Below are 14,832 nucleotides of genomic sequence, written 5' to 3'. Positions count from 1 at the left end.
CTCTCTCTCTCTCTCTCAGTCCAGCACCATGCCTGCTCATAGCTCAGCCTGGCAGGAGCCTCTTTGGGATGGGCAGGAAGCTTATCTCGTCCTTTCTCTCCCTGCGTCACTACCTGGGTTGGGATGCCTTTATGCACTGGGCTTCACAGCTGGAGCAGCTGCCAGAGAGCAACAACAGATGTTCCTGAACTCATAAAAGGAGGGATGACAGTCTGCTTCTCTTGGCCTGGGTATTTAGGGGTGTTTGTCAAGCAATCTTGGCACCCCTCCCCTGATCCCTTCAGATGTAGAGGAGTGAACTTGGATTGGGGGTAGGGGGTGTTGAGTGATGGAACCAGGCCCCTGGAGGGAGCAGACCCTCCCACTGGATCAGAAGCCACACTTCAGACCTGGTGAGCCACCTAGTTTCGTCCCTGGAAAAAAATCTTTAAGAGATGATCTTAAAGGGTTGTGTTGCAGCAGAAGCCTTCAGTGGGCCCTCTAACGTGAATTGGCACAACTCATTTCAGAACTTTTATAGAATAGAGCTGAGGACCTCAGTACAAGCAGAAGTATTAAGTTTCTTCATCATCTTGCTCCCATGTCACTGCCTGTCCCTTCCAGTAAGTCCTGTCTCTCGTTTTTCTCTTCTGCTTGCTATTCTGTCTAAAATGTTTTTTCCTTCATCTTGTCCCATAAATGACTCCAGTGACTCTTCAGAGAGGCCTTGCCCACCCATATAACCATATCACACTCTTTGCTGGATTTTGCCATCCCATTCATCAGGGGGCTGGAAGTGGGGGGGCAGATGGTAGTGCAGATGGGCTCCCCACTGCCCACCCCTTCCCCCAGGACTGTTCTCGATCAGACTCCACAGGAGGTGCCGGAACCAGAATATCTCCCCAGGATTATTTTCAATGGTTTCCTGGGGTGTTCACCTGGGTAAGAATCAGGAAAGAGAGGACACTCTAATCCTATTTATCTAAAACTATATAATCTTCCCCAATCACTTAAATGGTGCCTGTGTCTCTAATTACAGAGCAGGTTGGGAGGAACTCAGGCACCACTTCCAGCCAACCTCAGGCAGAGGGGCACTTTTGTTCCTCTTGAGAGCCTGCAGCGACTCCAGCTCAGGCGCCAGGACCCCAGACACCTGCTGCTTCCGGCTCCCCCACCACATACTAGCTGTCCTCCCAGCCAGGAGCTGCTGCTGCACCCCAGGAAAGGACCAGCCACCTTCCCAGGGTTTGAATGTTCCCAAATTGGCCAGATGTGACATATTTGGGGAAAGTAACCATGATCTGGACATCCTAATGCAGCCAGCCACTGTTTGACAGCAAACTCAGTTCTTTTTTGGCTCAGCCTAACTTCCCAGACTTGCCTTGCTGGTGCACCAGTGTCCAGAGCACAAGCCCTAATCCCAGCTTCTCTGGTGGAAACTCTCCAGGAGACCTGAGTACTAATAGTCATGTGACAGCCTGAAGGGTCAGAACTTCATTCTCCAGAACTGTGTCAACTGGGTCATGAGGTAGGGGAAAGCCACCTGCCTGCCAGCCTGCTCTGGACAAAGAGACAGCAGCGCCCTGACCCCGATGGGTGCGGACCCTTCTTCCACCCTGGCACTGAGCGAGCAATTTTGGTGACATCCCTGGCTTAGCTGTGATGACATCTCTGCTTCTTACAGGACTTTTGGTTCCCGAGTTAATGAAAAGCCCCAGACAAGGAGGACACAGTTAATCCTATTAATGACTTCTGGGCAGGAAACAGTGTGCCCAGCCCTCTGGGGTGTGCCTATCTGAACCACCTCCTTTTGTTCCGGTGCCTACTGCTTGTTTATCAGCCCTTTCAAGAGATTAAGCTGCACTCAGAAGAGGGCCACTCAGTAATGATCCGGTGGGCCTGGGTGTGACCAGTGGCCAGGAAGACACCATGGCCTCTCTTCTCCAACTTCTGGCTCTTCATATCATTAGGGGGGATTGGTGATTGATTAAAAGAGGATGGGTCTGGGGCCCTCCCTGGTGGCACAGTGGGTTAAAGCACAGCATTGAGAAGCTTAAGCCACTTCCGCATGAGTTCAATTCGTGCCTGCCCCGGAGGTGACCACATGGCGTGGCAGACCTCTCCTGGCCCGCCCACTGCTCCACTGCTCTCCTCAGCAGTGGGCTTCGTTGATCTGCCTGTTCTGCTCCCCGCTCTATCTCTGGTGAATCCTCTTCCCCTCCGCATCTACCCTCCGCATCTCTGGCCTGTACCCCAGTTCTGTATGAATAAATAAATCTTTAAAAAAAAAAAAAAGAGGATGGGTCCTTGTTTCATGTCTTCTTACTTGGAAGAGGCCCCCATTCTGCTTAGGGAAGCTGGATGCAGTCCTTGCTTGAGGGATCTGAGTCCTGCTGAGGTCATGGGCATGTAAGGAAATGACAATGCCACAGTAATGCCCTAATGAAGATAAGCACACAATGCCCTGTGGGGCCAGGGATGGCTTTCAGAGGAGGCAAGTAAAAACCTCCCACATTTACAGGAAATGGGTTGAGGGGCCTGAAAAATGGAGTTTCCCGGCCTTAAATTTGGTTCAGGTCCTAGTCTAAGACGGGAAGAGTGGAAGTAACTCGGCCCCATCATGGACGTGGAGGAGTGTGGTGGCCTCCAGAAACAGTGGCTCCAGAGGATCGTGCTTCAAGTCCCTAGTTTGAGCTTTCAGGGACAGGCAAGAGTAGCTTGCAGATGTCTCTTTAAAAGAGGAGGGAGGATTCATCAGGCCACACCCTCTTCTCATTAATATGAAATTATCGTGAATATTGATGTGGGGGCGTGGCGCCTCGGCCAGCTGGGCTAACCAGCCAGGGGTTCCCGGTTTCACTGAGGAAAGTGACAGGAGCAGTGCAGAGGGCGACGCAGAGAGAGAGAGCACAGCGCCCGGCAGTCACCCAGTCTCGGGGGAGCGCTCTGCTCCCCCGCCCCCGGCTCCCACCCTGTCGGGGGTGGGGGCGCCTCACGCCCTCAACCCTACTCCCGGGCTCCCCATGGAAGCCAGCTGCATCCCCGGAGGAGCAGGAGGAGGAGTCGGCTAAATGCCCGCTGTGTGCCGGGGTCCCCTGAGCCCAGCCCGCTCTGCGCTGCTGTCCTAAGGCCCCCTCGCCCCCTCGCGCCCCGCACCCCGGGCCGCGCAGCCTCCGACCGCCCCTCCCCCGGGGCTTCGCGCGGGACCTGCCTCCCCCAGTTTGCCTGCGCTCAGGCAGCAGCTCTGGGCCGGGCGCGCCGCCGCCCTGGAGTGAGGGAAGCCCAGCAGAAGGGGGTCTCCAGAGCCCGCCGCGATGGACGCCGTCTTGGAGCCCTTCCCAGCCGACAGGCTGTTCCCCGGATCCAGCTTCCTGGACTTGGGGGATCTGAATGAGTCGGATTTCCTCAACAATGCGGTAAGATAAAGGGTCTACGACCCCTTCCACCACTCGGCGCTCCTCTTTGCCGCGCCCCTGTTCTCCCTGTTCCGGGTAGGGCTGGACCACACATCACCCTGTAGAAGCCGGGGAGGGGGTCTCGGTTCAGGGTTCCCTGGAGGAACACGTGCTTTTAAGAGCTCTGAGATTTGGTGACTAGATCCCTCGACACCTCCGTAGATGTGGAGCTTGGCCCCGATCCTCGATCTTCGAGCTTGCGCCAGTGTGCGCCGCTCCTGGGGCTCCGTCTGTGCGTACGTTGACTTCGGCTTTCTAGGGGAAAGGGGACTTTGAGGCGGCGTTGGGGACGTCGAGCTCCAGAGATACCAATCCTGACCCCCGCCCACCCCAGGGTTCCCGCGCCCTGGGGAAGGGGGACTTTGAGGCGGAGTCCGCGGGCGTGTGACCCTCGGATATGAGAACTCCATTGACACTAATACTGGGTTCCCGTGCCAATTGGGGGGCAAAGTGTCTACGCCCTTTCTGGAGCTCCTTTAGGACTTAGGTGCCTTCGCCACCAACTGGGGAGGGGGTCGCACAGAAGATCCTTCCGAGGGCTAGGGCCTAACATCCCTAGGTAGCCAGAACCAGACCCAGACATTTTGAGGTGTCACTGTGTCCTGGGGGGGGGGGTTGGGCCTGGCATTCTCCCCCGCCCCCCCCACACACACACACCTGATGCTCAACTGGTCAAGGGTCAGGGCAGCACAGGGTAGGGACTGGAGAGGAGGGAGGGCCTTCTCCCCACCCGTGTCTCTAGATCTGTTTCTCTGTCCCTCGGATCTCTCTGACTTTGTCTGTCTCCCTGTGTCTTTGTGACTGTCTCTGTCTCCGGACTTGTCCTTCTATTCTCCCTCACCCCTCCCCTCCCTAAGGAAACGTGGCTTCCCTCTCTCTTTCCCTTCCTCTCTCGCAACCCTAAAGCCCTGTCTGGGGGTGGGGCATGGGCTCAGTAATGGGAGAAAATATCTGGGTTCAGAAGGGTAGGTTGAAATGTCCAGTTGAAAAGTGGACAAATCTGATAGGGAACCCCCCCCCTCACACACACACGCAATGAGCCATCAGTACACACACACATGCACACATGTACACACACACTGATTTCAGGGGACTTTACCTGCTGGCCTCTCCCTCCTGGGACTAACATAAACTTGGCAGTCAAGAGCCAGGTATGCAGGGACTTAAAAAAATTGGGCACCCTGATCTTCTACCTAAACTGTCCCAGGCCACTAGTTCATGTCAGGGAAACAAATCCAGAGATAGGAACGTGAGCCAGGGCGCACGGGGTGTGAAGTCTCCATCAACAGCACACCGAGGTCACTCCCAGAGGGTCTGGTCCCTGCCAGGAAGTGCACACTTCAGTTGAGCGCTCCTGCCCCTCGGGGGAGGAGGCAGGAGAGAGGGCTCACTCTGCCGCCCTGATTGTAGACCGACCTGGGCTCTACCCTGCCTCCCTCTGTGCGTCTGTCCCTGCCACTGACTCTCCTCCCTGGGCCTCTGTTTCTTCGGAAAATGAGAAAAAGCTGGTTCAAGTCTTCCAAAGGCCCGAAAACAAAGTGGCAGGCAGGCTTCTGGAGTTTTCTCTACTCTTGCTGGACTTGGTCACAGACACTGGTCAGGTAGCTGGTGCTGATGGAGCTGTACTCTGTAGGCCAAGGGGGGCAGCAGACCCCTGAAGCTTCCTTTGCAGCTCTGTGTTGGGCTTTCTTCTGAATGAACTCTGCCGCCTACAGCCTCTTCCTGCTGCTCCATTCAGCCTTGCAGACCCAGCTGCTCATCTGGGCCAGCATCCAGGGCAGGAAAGGAGGCTCAGTCAGACAGTGGTATCCAGCATTGGAGTCAGGAGGGAAAGCCCAGCGGGGGAGCCTCCTGACCTGCAGCCTAAGCCAGGCCCTGCAGCAGAGGTTTCTCAGGGGAGACAGAGAGAACTCCTGAGCTGGAAGCAGGAAGTTTCCCTCCTAGCTGAGCTTCTGCTACCAGTGACTTTTCTTCTCTGGACCTTGGTTTCCTCATCTGAGTAATAGAGATGTTGAACCTTCCCCTTGTGTGATTGTAGAGATTTAGTAAGAGAAAATGAATGTAAAGATTAATATCAGCACGGTGCTTGGCAGTTATGATGTCACAGGTAACCTGCTCTGAAGCCTCCATGGGGCGCTAGTGAGGACTACTCTGGGGGAGGGGGGTCACTGTGCAACCCTGATCAAGTCCCTTTCCTTAGAGGTCTAATGTCCCTCCCACCTAGACCCCAGACCAACCCCACCCCAGCTCCCTCTTCGTTCTGCATGAGGATAGGAAAGTGTCTCCAGAGCTAAAGTTAGGTAGGGATAGAGTCTGTGTGCTTCTGAGTCTAGATATTGCAACAGCAAGATAGTCACTATCTGCCTTAAAAACCCAGATTAAGGCCATACCTTCCATGCAAAATGTGTGTGCTCTGTTGCTGTGCAAAAAAGCCAAAAGTATGCTCACCCTGAAGATAACCATGGAGGAAGGACGCCCTTGCTTAGACAGAGACAGGAGCACAGATAGGCAAGGCAATGTCAGGTGTGCTGGGGAGAGGTGAGTGGGGCCTTGTTTTTTCTTCTGTGAGGAAACTTCAGATTGTCTGAAGTGATGCTCAGAGGCACCCTTCAGAAGGGACTGCGCTTCCTGCCAGATATCTTCACTTCTCCCCCACTTCCTCTCCCCACTCTCCCAAGTTCCTAATGTGCAGTCAGGCTTTCCCTTGAACTCCTGATCCTCCAGCCCCTAGGCAGGTATGAGGTCTGCAGCTGCGAGAACTGGGATAAGAGGCCAGAGAGAGAACAGGCTGTCTTTGGACAGAGACAAGTCTGTGGATCTCCTGCTCCTTCCTCTGGCTCAGGGGAAGGGATGACTCTAGTTTCTCTGCAGGGAAATGGCTTTGGATCCCAGAGAAGCCCTGGCTGGGAGGGTGTGGGGAAGAGGGAGAGGAGGAAGAGGAGTTTTGTTGGCTCAGAGGGGAGCAGCAGGAAACTGCAAGGATGTTTGCCCAGCACACTCATTTACCTCCCAGCAGCTGGGGAGGCTAGGTGCGGACAGGCGGACCCAGGGGCCAGCCCAGGGACAAGGGGTATGCAGCTAAGCCTGATCCCTGCTCCCCAGGTCCCCAGCCTAACTTCTCATGAGCTAACTGGGATAACAGAGAACCACCACACCACCACCACCCCCAGCCTTTAGGGGATTTGGGAGATTAGAGAAGTATGTGTGTTTGGGTGTTCCTATGTCTGTGTGTGGGCCTTTAACAGCCCTTAAAAAGGAGGTATGTGTGTGTTTCTCTTTAAATCCTCACCAGTTAGAAAGAGAACCCAAGACCAAAGCCTTCTAGTCTCAGAGTAAAATTCACCAGAGAAGAGCTAATGGAGAAAAACTAATGGAGGAACCCAAGTCTCAGGGCTCCTACTCAGGAAGAGAGACCTCCCCTAAATTCTAGTCCTCATCCAAAACATTGGTTTGCTTGCGGCAGGAACTGCTACTTTATTTTGGTTCCCTCCCTGGGACACAATGCCTTGAGAGCAAGGGTTAATCTGCCTTGTCTGGTTCTATCGCCAAGGCCTAACACAGTGCTTGGCAAAGACTAGGCCTCAATCAGACATTGTTGAATGAGTAGAAAGGGACCCAGATCCTTGTTCTTTAAGGGTCCTGTAAGCTGCAGTGATTCGAAGAGTCAGGAAGGCCCTTCATGGCATCCACTGAGTTAATATTGCTTTGAGCCATCCCATCCTATGGCACAGACCCCTGTAGCTCATGGTCTAGGACAGCCTACAACTGGCTGACCCTCAGCAGATTTGAATTTGTGGCTTAGGCCTTACCCTTCAGCATTGACTCTAGGGCTCCTTCTTCCCTAGTTTTCTGTACTGATTAGTCTGGGACTCCTGAAACTATACTCACCCATCTTAAACCTAAATCTTTGCCAGTCTTGCCCCAGGGCCTTTGCACATGCTGTTTCTGCCATCTAGAATGTTTCTCCTCCATTTCACTTCATCTCAACCTTCCTGATTCATATGTCACCTCTTTAGAGGTATCTAAACACCAGAAGTGGGACATCCCCCCAACCCTGTTATTTTCTGTTTCAGTCCGTTGACTTCTTCATAGCCCTTATCCAAGTTTGCAGTTATTTTATTAGCTTATGGTCCATTTCCTCCTTGATAGAGCAAGTTCCACATGCGCAGAGACCATATCAGTTTTGTTCATCATAAGTGTGGCAAAGTAACACAGCACAAAATAAGTGGCCTTTGTAGTAAGTCTCCATCAGAATGCAACCAACTGAGTCTAAACATATTAATCATGTAAAACATGCAGTTATGATACTGCAGGACCAATGAAAAGTCCTAATTTTCAGTTGGTCTATGAAAGCACAAGAAAAAACATGAAAGGAAATATTGTGACATCTTATTCCTTTAGGGTGCTCTAAAGGAACTCAAGACACTCACTTCTGTACCAAGCCTGTGATGATCAGTTTTGCCCATCTTTATTTGACATAGATCCCAGGAATAGGACAGAAGTCAAGTTTGGGTCACATTGTAGTGGATTTTGTTCCACTTCAAGGATTTACTGTATTTGTAGAGAACGTTCCTTTAGACTGGGCCAATCCCTGTAAGGGAAGGGGAGAATGTTTTTAAAAGACAGGGCTACCTATTCAAGAAGTGTACAGATAATTCCGGAATTGCCCCTAAGTTCTCAGAATCCCGACCTGGCCAGCCTTGAGGTACTGGGGATGCTGGATCCTACAAATGCTGTCTGTGCCCCAATCTTCTGTGAAGTCATCCCAGCTTCCTCAGACCACATGGGGGCTTACTTGGTCCTTATTTTTTAATGCCCAATCTGGCCCTTCGACAACTGGGTGCTGAAGAAGCACCTATGCTGGTGCCAGGGTTACCAGAGGAAGAACACTTGGTCCTCCAGCCACCCACAGCTGAATAAGAGAGACAGAGAGGGAAAGAGTATTGGCCACCTGTGGCAGCCATCATGGAGTGGTGCATGCTGGGAGCTAGAAGAGGATCATCCAGCTGAGCTAGAGGTCACAGTTTCTCAGAGAAGGTGACTGCTGCCCCTCCCTCCCGATTGTTCCACTCCTATTAGCAAAGAAGTTGCTGGAAAGCATTCAATGGGGAGCTGTGTGCCTTCCGTTGAGCAGTACAGTTCTCTGAGATGAGAACTCAGCTCAGATATAGAGGAGGGGATATATTTTAAGCCTGGGACATTGCAGCTGGGGGCTCCTGGAGTCTGTGAAGAAGGGGAGAGAATTGTTTTCTCCCCAGCTCTGACTCCAGTTTGAGCTTTGCCCTCTAGGGCAAAGAAAGTTTGGGGTCTTGATATCAGGGACCTCCATCCTTGCCCAGTCTGTCCTTAGGGTTCTGTGGGCCAAAGCCAGCAGGAAGCTGACCTGGGTCAGGAGAAGCTCACTATCCCAGCCCATGCTCTCTTCTCAAACTTGCCCCCCAGACTGCCTGGGAACTTGGATCTTTGCTTACTGCTGCTCCCAAGATTCCCTGGTGAGGTCTGTTTAGTCTGACCTGGCCTGGCTACTGTGCCAGGAGATGGGGAGGTGGAGGTGAAGGACACTCCCCTGTCTCTTCCTCTCTCTTTATCTTGTGCCCCCTGTGAGACCCTCCCAGAGCATCCTTCTCTGAGACCTGGCTTGCCCCTGAACCTCTCTCAAGAAATCAGCTCCAGATGCTAAAGAACAAGTTGTTCTTCTGGAAGTCTTGGCGCTCCAGGGGGCAGGATGGAGGAGGAAGATTTGGGTGGAGTGAAGTCAAGACCATGAGCACTGCTCTGGCTGGAACACTGTGTAACCCCCTTTAGCAGACTAGGAGAGGCCAGAGTAAGTGGCAGGACCTTTGACCAGAACTGGGGTGTGTGTGTATGGGTGGGGGGGGGTGTAAGGATGAGAGTGTCCAGTTCAGAAGTCGGGAGGGGCAAGATATCACATAGAACTCTGACCATTGGTGAAAATATGTCAAAAGATATCGACTTCCTTGGAATGTCAAAGATCCTGATCCCATGGCCTGGACACTCTATCATGAATGGGTCCAACTTGACTGCTAGAGCAATAAGAGGCCTCCCTGCTCCCGGGTTCAATGTCCCGCCTCAACCAGCCCTCCTGGGATAGAGTTCCCCCTGCAGCGCCCTTGGCCCTTGGCTCTTCACCAGAAGCCATGTCACCCATCACAGAGAAGCTGATACAGCTGGGCTGGAATGTGTGGTCTAACCCAACAGCTGGGCAACAGCAGCTGTCCCCTCTTCCCCTTCCAAAAGAATAACAAAAAGGAAATCAGCAGGGGTGTTAGTCAGGCTCTTCAGGCCCTTGTGAAGAGCTGGAAGACAAGTTTAAAATGGTACCTGAGGCCCTCCCTGGTGGCGCAGTGGGTTAAAGCGCAGCACTGAGAAGCTAAAGCCACTTCCGCATGAGTTCGATTCCCGCTTGCCCCAGAGGCGACCACATGGCTGGCAGACCTCTCCTGACCGCTCGCTGCTCCCCTCAGCAGTGTACTTTGTCGATCTGCCTGTTCTGCTCCCCACTCTGTCCCTGGTGAATCCTCTCACCCTCCGCATCTCTGGCCTGTACCCCAGTCCTGTACGAATAAATAAATAAATCTTAAAAAAAAATTTAAGGGTCCTCCCTGGTGGCGCAGCGGGTTAAAACTCAGCACTGAGAAGCTAAAGCCACTTCCGCATGAGTTCGATTCCCGCCTGCCCCGGAGGTGACCACATGGCGCGGCAGACCTCTCCTGACCCGCCCGCTGCTCCCCTCAGCAGTGTACTTCGTAGATCTGCCTGTTCTGCTCCCACTCTATCTCTAGTGAAGCCTCTTGCCGCCCCTGAACCTTTGGCCTGTACCCCAGTTCTGTATGCACAAATAAATAAATCTTTTTTTAAAAAAATGGTACCTGAGGGGTTGACTTGGGAGGCAGACTTGAGGCTCTGGGCCGTGCCCCCTTTTGCCTGGGCTATGCTTGCCTCCCCATACCTGATCTCCCTAATCTGCTATGCAACTCCGGAAACTCACTTGCCCTTCCTGGGTCTCAGCTTCCTCCTTGCTGAACTAGACCAGGAGTCCTTGAGGGCAGGGAAAGTTAACCCATCTCCTAGTTATAGCTGTAGTGATTGAGTGTTTGGGAAATTACTGGAGAAATGGAAGAAGTGGGGAGAGGTGGTGGATGGATGAATGGGAAGGTGGGTGGGTAGAAAGAAGGGTGGAGTAGAAAGTGGAGTATGAGTGGATGACCAGGTGGTGTTTGGACTGGGGAAGAAAGAACGCTTCTAACTTACAGTGCTTTTTGAAAGTGGATTGTATCTGTTTATTCAAGGAGTAAATCTTATCCTAAATCCCATATCTAGCTTTCACTTTTCTTATGATGGCTTTCTATTATTAAATATATTGTACACATGAAAGAATAGAGATGAGGTATGAAATACAAGAAAATGAAGACCTGGGCACTCACAACCCAGAAGCATTAGTCCCAACATCTTGGTCTCTCAAAGTCGCATGAGTTTGTGGAAGAGGTAGAAAGGTAGCAGCCATACACCATGACCCACTCCACTCTGGGCAGATTCTAAGCAAGAGAACCCTGAGGCCCGTGCCTCCTCCCAGACCTGCCCAGACCGTGAGTCCATAGGTCAGACGGCAGATACCTTAACAATTGCCCCGGAACCTGGCCGTCCCGGAACTGTGGAGCGGTTGGGGGGGTGGGGGTGGGGGGGGGTGTCATTTGTTGTTAGCTTTCTAGCACTGCTCAGACTTGGGAGCAAACCCTGCCTCTCACCATTTGTCATCTGTGTGAACTTGGACAGATGCCTTAACCTCCCTGAGCTTATTTCCCTCAACCACAAAGTAGGGTAACCACAGAACACAGAGTTCTTATGAGGCTCCAGGCCCTCCAGAAGTCATGCAGGGGTCCCAGCTCAGTGCATGGCACACAGACACCCCCTGCAAACAGCAGTTCTTGACATTGCCAGGAGCACAGTTCTTGGAGGAAGATTCTGCCATCTCTGTCTCTCTGCTGAGGCTGATTGTGGGAACTTGATTTTCCTAGCTTTCTGATCTCTGCCGAGTGGGAAGCCTTTTTTAGGGTAAAGCCAAAGACCCCAGGCCCCTTCTCAAGGCTGTCTTTCTGGGCATCAGAAGAATGACCAGGGAGGAAGCAAAACCAGGGCCCCAGGCGAGGACCAGAGGATGGTGTCAGGAGCCCTACTCCTTGTACCTGGCCCTCTGTTGCGTGCTGGACAGGCAGTGGGAAATGGACCCTTCGACAACCAGTGTTGTCCAGTGTGCTTATCAGCATGCACACTGCCGCTGGAGCTTGGGCCCACATCCTGGCTCAACCACTTGCTAGTGGAATAAACCTAGATGAACTACCTCACTTCTCTGTGCTCCCTTTCCTCAACCATAAATGGCAGTATTACTCTTCCGAAAGTTAAGTGAGATAAAATGTGGAAGGAACCAGAATAGTGCCTGGGACATAAATATCAGCCACGACTACTGTTAGTGTTAGCACTACCGCTCAGCATATGGCATGCTAGGCGCTGTAGAGAGTGCAAGGATGAAAGCCAGCCTAGATCCTGCCCTGAGGGAAGCTGAAGTTTAGAAAGATGGGTCTCTGGGTACATAATTAGAACAAGGCATGATAGTAACCAATGACCTAAGAGTCCATTTATGCTGTGGAGATACAAGAAGGAGAGGTTGCTGCTATGTGGGTGATCAAGGAAGGGTTCCTGGAGGAAGTAGCATTTGGGCGTAAAGGACCCTAGAGGTTGGCATGAGGAGGTCAAGAGCAAAGGCATTCCAAGCACTAGGAATGGTATATGAAGCTGCTGAAGCAGCGGAGTGTCACCCAACTACCTGGAGGGAAGAGAAAAATGAGGCGCTCCAGCTATAGTGTATGTTAGGATTACTTTACGACAGGCCTTGAATGCCATGCCAGGAGTTGTTTCTGCAGGCCAGAGGGAGCCAGCGATAGTTCTGAGCTAGACAGGTTGGCAGCCCTCGCTCCTCTGAACTGTATCGTGGTCAAGGCTTCTTGAGTCCTCTAGGATTCAAGAATTCTCAGTCCAGTCAGTCTGGATAACAATAGGGCCTTCTCCGAGGGAGACAGGCCCTCACCCCGCTGCCTCCGGGAAACCCAGGGTATCCTGAGAAAGCAGCTGACCCCAGGTCCCGTGCTGCTCTGCCACCCACCGTGTGCCCTGGCGTGACCCTCACTGGGCCAGGAGACCAGCTCCCTCTGAGCTGTCACCCCTGCACTCAGGGCCAGGCTGACCCAGGGAACTCCACCCTCGCAGAGGACTAGACTGTCCCTGTTTGGGGTGGAGAGCTCCAGCCTGAACCATGTCCTAGTTCCTGGCACAACCCTACAACCCTGACAGGATTCCCCTACCCCTTTTCTACATCTCAGGACCCTCCGCTGCCAGGCAACACTCAGGCCTGATGGCCCCAGTGACCTAAAAGAATCTGAGCCCTCCTAAGCCCAGCCCAGCCTGGCTCCTCACCTCCTTGGCCTCCCGACCATCAGCTGGGACAAGATGCCCAGATCCCTTTTCATCATCCTCCCAGAGAGGAGGCCCAGCCCTGCCCTCTGCCGCCCCAGAGCTTCACCCCTTTCTCTCCCAGGGCTGCAAATCAGTTCCACATTTGGGATCTGGCATGTACTATCTGCTCAGAACATTTCCCTCCCAGCTGGCTCAGGCTCCCCTCGCCCCTTACCCCACATGGTCAGCAGTGGGGGTCTGCGGTGAGAACAGGGCTCCTGCCTTCAGCCAGCCCTGCTGAGAGGTCTGAGAGGGAGCTGGACCCTGGAAGGCCCTGGAAGGACAGTGGCGGCAGAGGCCTCCCAGGGAGAGATGAAAGGGGAAGAGCAGAGGGGGAGGGGCGGAGGCAAAGCTTGAGCCAGGAGATGAGGAGATGAGGGGCTGGGGGTGGTGGGGGTGGTGAGGGAAGGAGCGAGGTAGTTCCCAGCTCAGCACATTCCTGAGACATCTGGAGGAGCTGGAAGGGCCCCAGCTGGCCTGCAAGGCTGTGGCTCCAGCTTCTCTGGTCTGTGATGTCAGGACCCAGCATTCCCCCTCCTTTCAGAGTTCTACTGGCCTGGGGGCCACCCTGGGGCTTCGTGCTTGGATCTCCTCCCTGGACTTCTCAGAGTGAGAAAGAGGTCCCGGGGCACTAGAAGAAACTCCCGCCCCCGCCCACGGGAGGGCCTGGTGGTTGGAGGCCTGCTCAACCTGGAGCCCAGGGATTTGTCCACATGACCAACTCAAGGCGATTCCCCCTCTGGGCTAGGGCCAGCCCTCTCCCTTCTCCTGGAAGAAACAGAGGAGAGACGCTGGAAATGGCTGCTTCCTTGAGCTGTGTGGTCCCGGGCAAGTCAGACCCTTCCCTGCCGATTTCCTCATCTGAAATAACAGCTACATTTAAGAAGGGCCTTTACAAGCACTTTACAAGGCTATCTCACTTAAAGAAGTATGTCCTAGCTGAGATACTCCCAGGGGTTAAGTAACAAGTCCAAAGCCACACCACAGGTAGCAGGGCCAGGATTGGCATGGGGTCTGCCTGCCTCCCTGCACCTAGCCTCAGAGCAGCACAGCCTCTGCAAGTCAGGGGGTGAACCTGATGACACCAGACTTCCCTTCAGCTCTAAAACTGTAGCGATGGCTTTTGGCTATCTTGGGACTCTTCAAGAAGGGCAGGGGTGGGCATTAGTCACACACTGGGTGGGGGAAGAGGGTGGTAGGCAGTTGGCTTTGAAGAATCTGAGGTCTTTGGAGGTTCCCTCCCTTGGCATCCCAGAGGGCCAGACCCTAGAGGCTGGAGTCACAGCCCGATCCCCAGCTGAGCCCAGGGGTCCTACCCCCTTCCCTGAAGGAAGGGAGTAAATAAGGAGAGGGAATGTGACTTCTTCCAAAAATAAAACCTGAGGACAACTCAGACAGGCCAGGACCGCTGAGGAAGCCAGAGGCCGAATGCTGAGTGGGAAGAAGCCAAGGGAATCCCAGCCAGAGCTGGGTGGCAGGCTCCAGCTGAGAAGGGCCTTCCAGCTGGCCGAGGGCCAGAGGAGCAGCCCAGCCCACTGGCCACTGGGCTCTGTTTATACTCTTGAGCCTGACCGAAGCTTGGGGACCCCTCCTCCAGCACTGAGTGGGGAGCAGTGATCCCCAGGTACCTGGCCTGACTGGGACTTAAGAACAAAAAGGCCTTTGGGAAGAACAACCTAGAGAATGGGCGCAGTCAGCCCCCACTAGGGAGGCGCCGAGGGATGGAGTCCAAGAGCATGGAAACTCTGCCTGGAGCAGGAGCAAGCTGACATCGGAGAGGAATTCAGGGCAGTCATTCCTGGAGGATCAGCTGCAGAAAAAAGGCCTCAGCCCATTTGCTCTCTGGCACAAGCCTGCATCTACCCACCCT

General features: G+C 53.6%; 1 protein-coding gene across 1 annotated transcript in view; it reads left to right on the top strand.

Moving 5' to 3' along the window:
• Positions 1-2,815: 2,815 nt before the first annotated feature.
• CREB3L1 (cAMP responsive element binding protein 3-like 1) overlaps positions 2,816-14,832 on the top strand; it is a 33,015-nt gene continuing 20,998 nt past the window's right edge. Inside the window, exon 1 of the mRNA XM_004682875.2 lies at positions 2,816-3,395. Coding sequence (XP_004682932.1) covers positions 3,294-3,395 — 102 coding nt within the window. The 5' untranslated portion in view covers positions 2,816-3,293. The remainder of the gene's footprint in view (positions 3,396-14,832) is intronic.

Source organism: Condylura cristata, unplaced genomic scaffold (genome assembly GCF_000260355.1).
Source record: "Condylura cristata isolate star-nosed mole 26May11 unplaced genomic scaffold, ConCri1.0 scaffold00015, whole genome shotgun sequence".
NCBI lineage: Eukaryota > Metazoa > Chordata > Mammalia > Eulipotyphla > Talpidae > Condylura > Condylura cristata.
The sequence above is the reverse complement of the archived record's forward strand: the minus strand, read 5'-3'. Positions and strand labels throughout refer to the sequence as shown.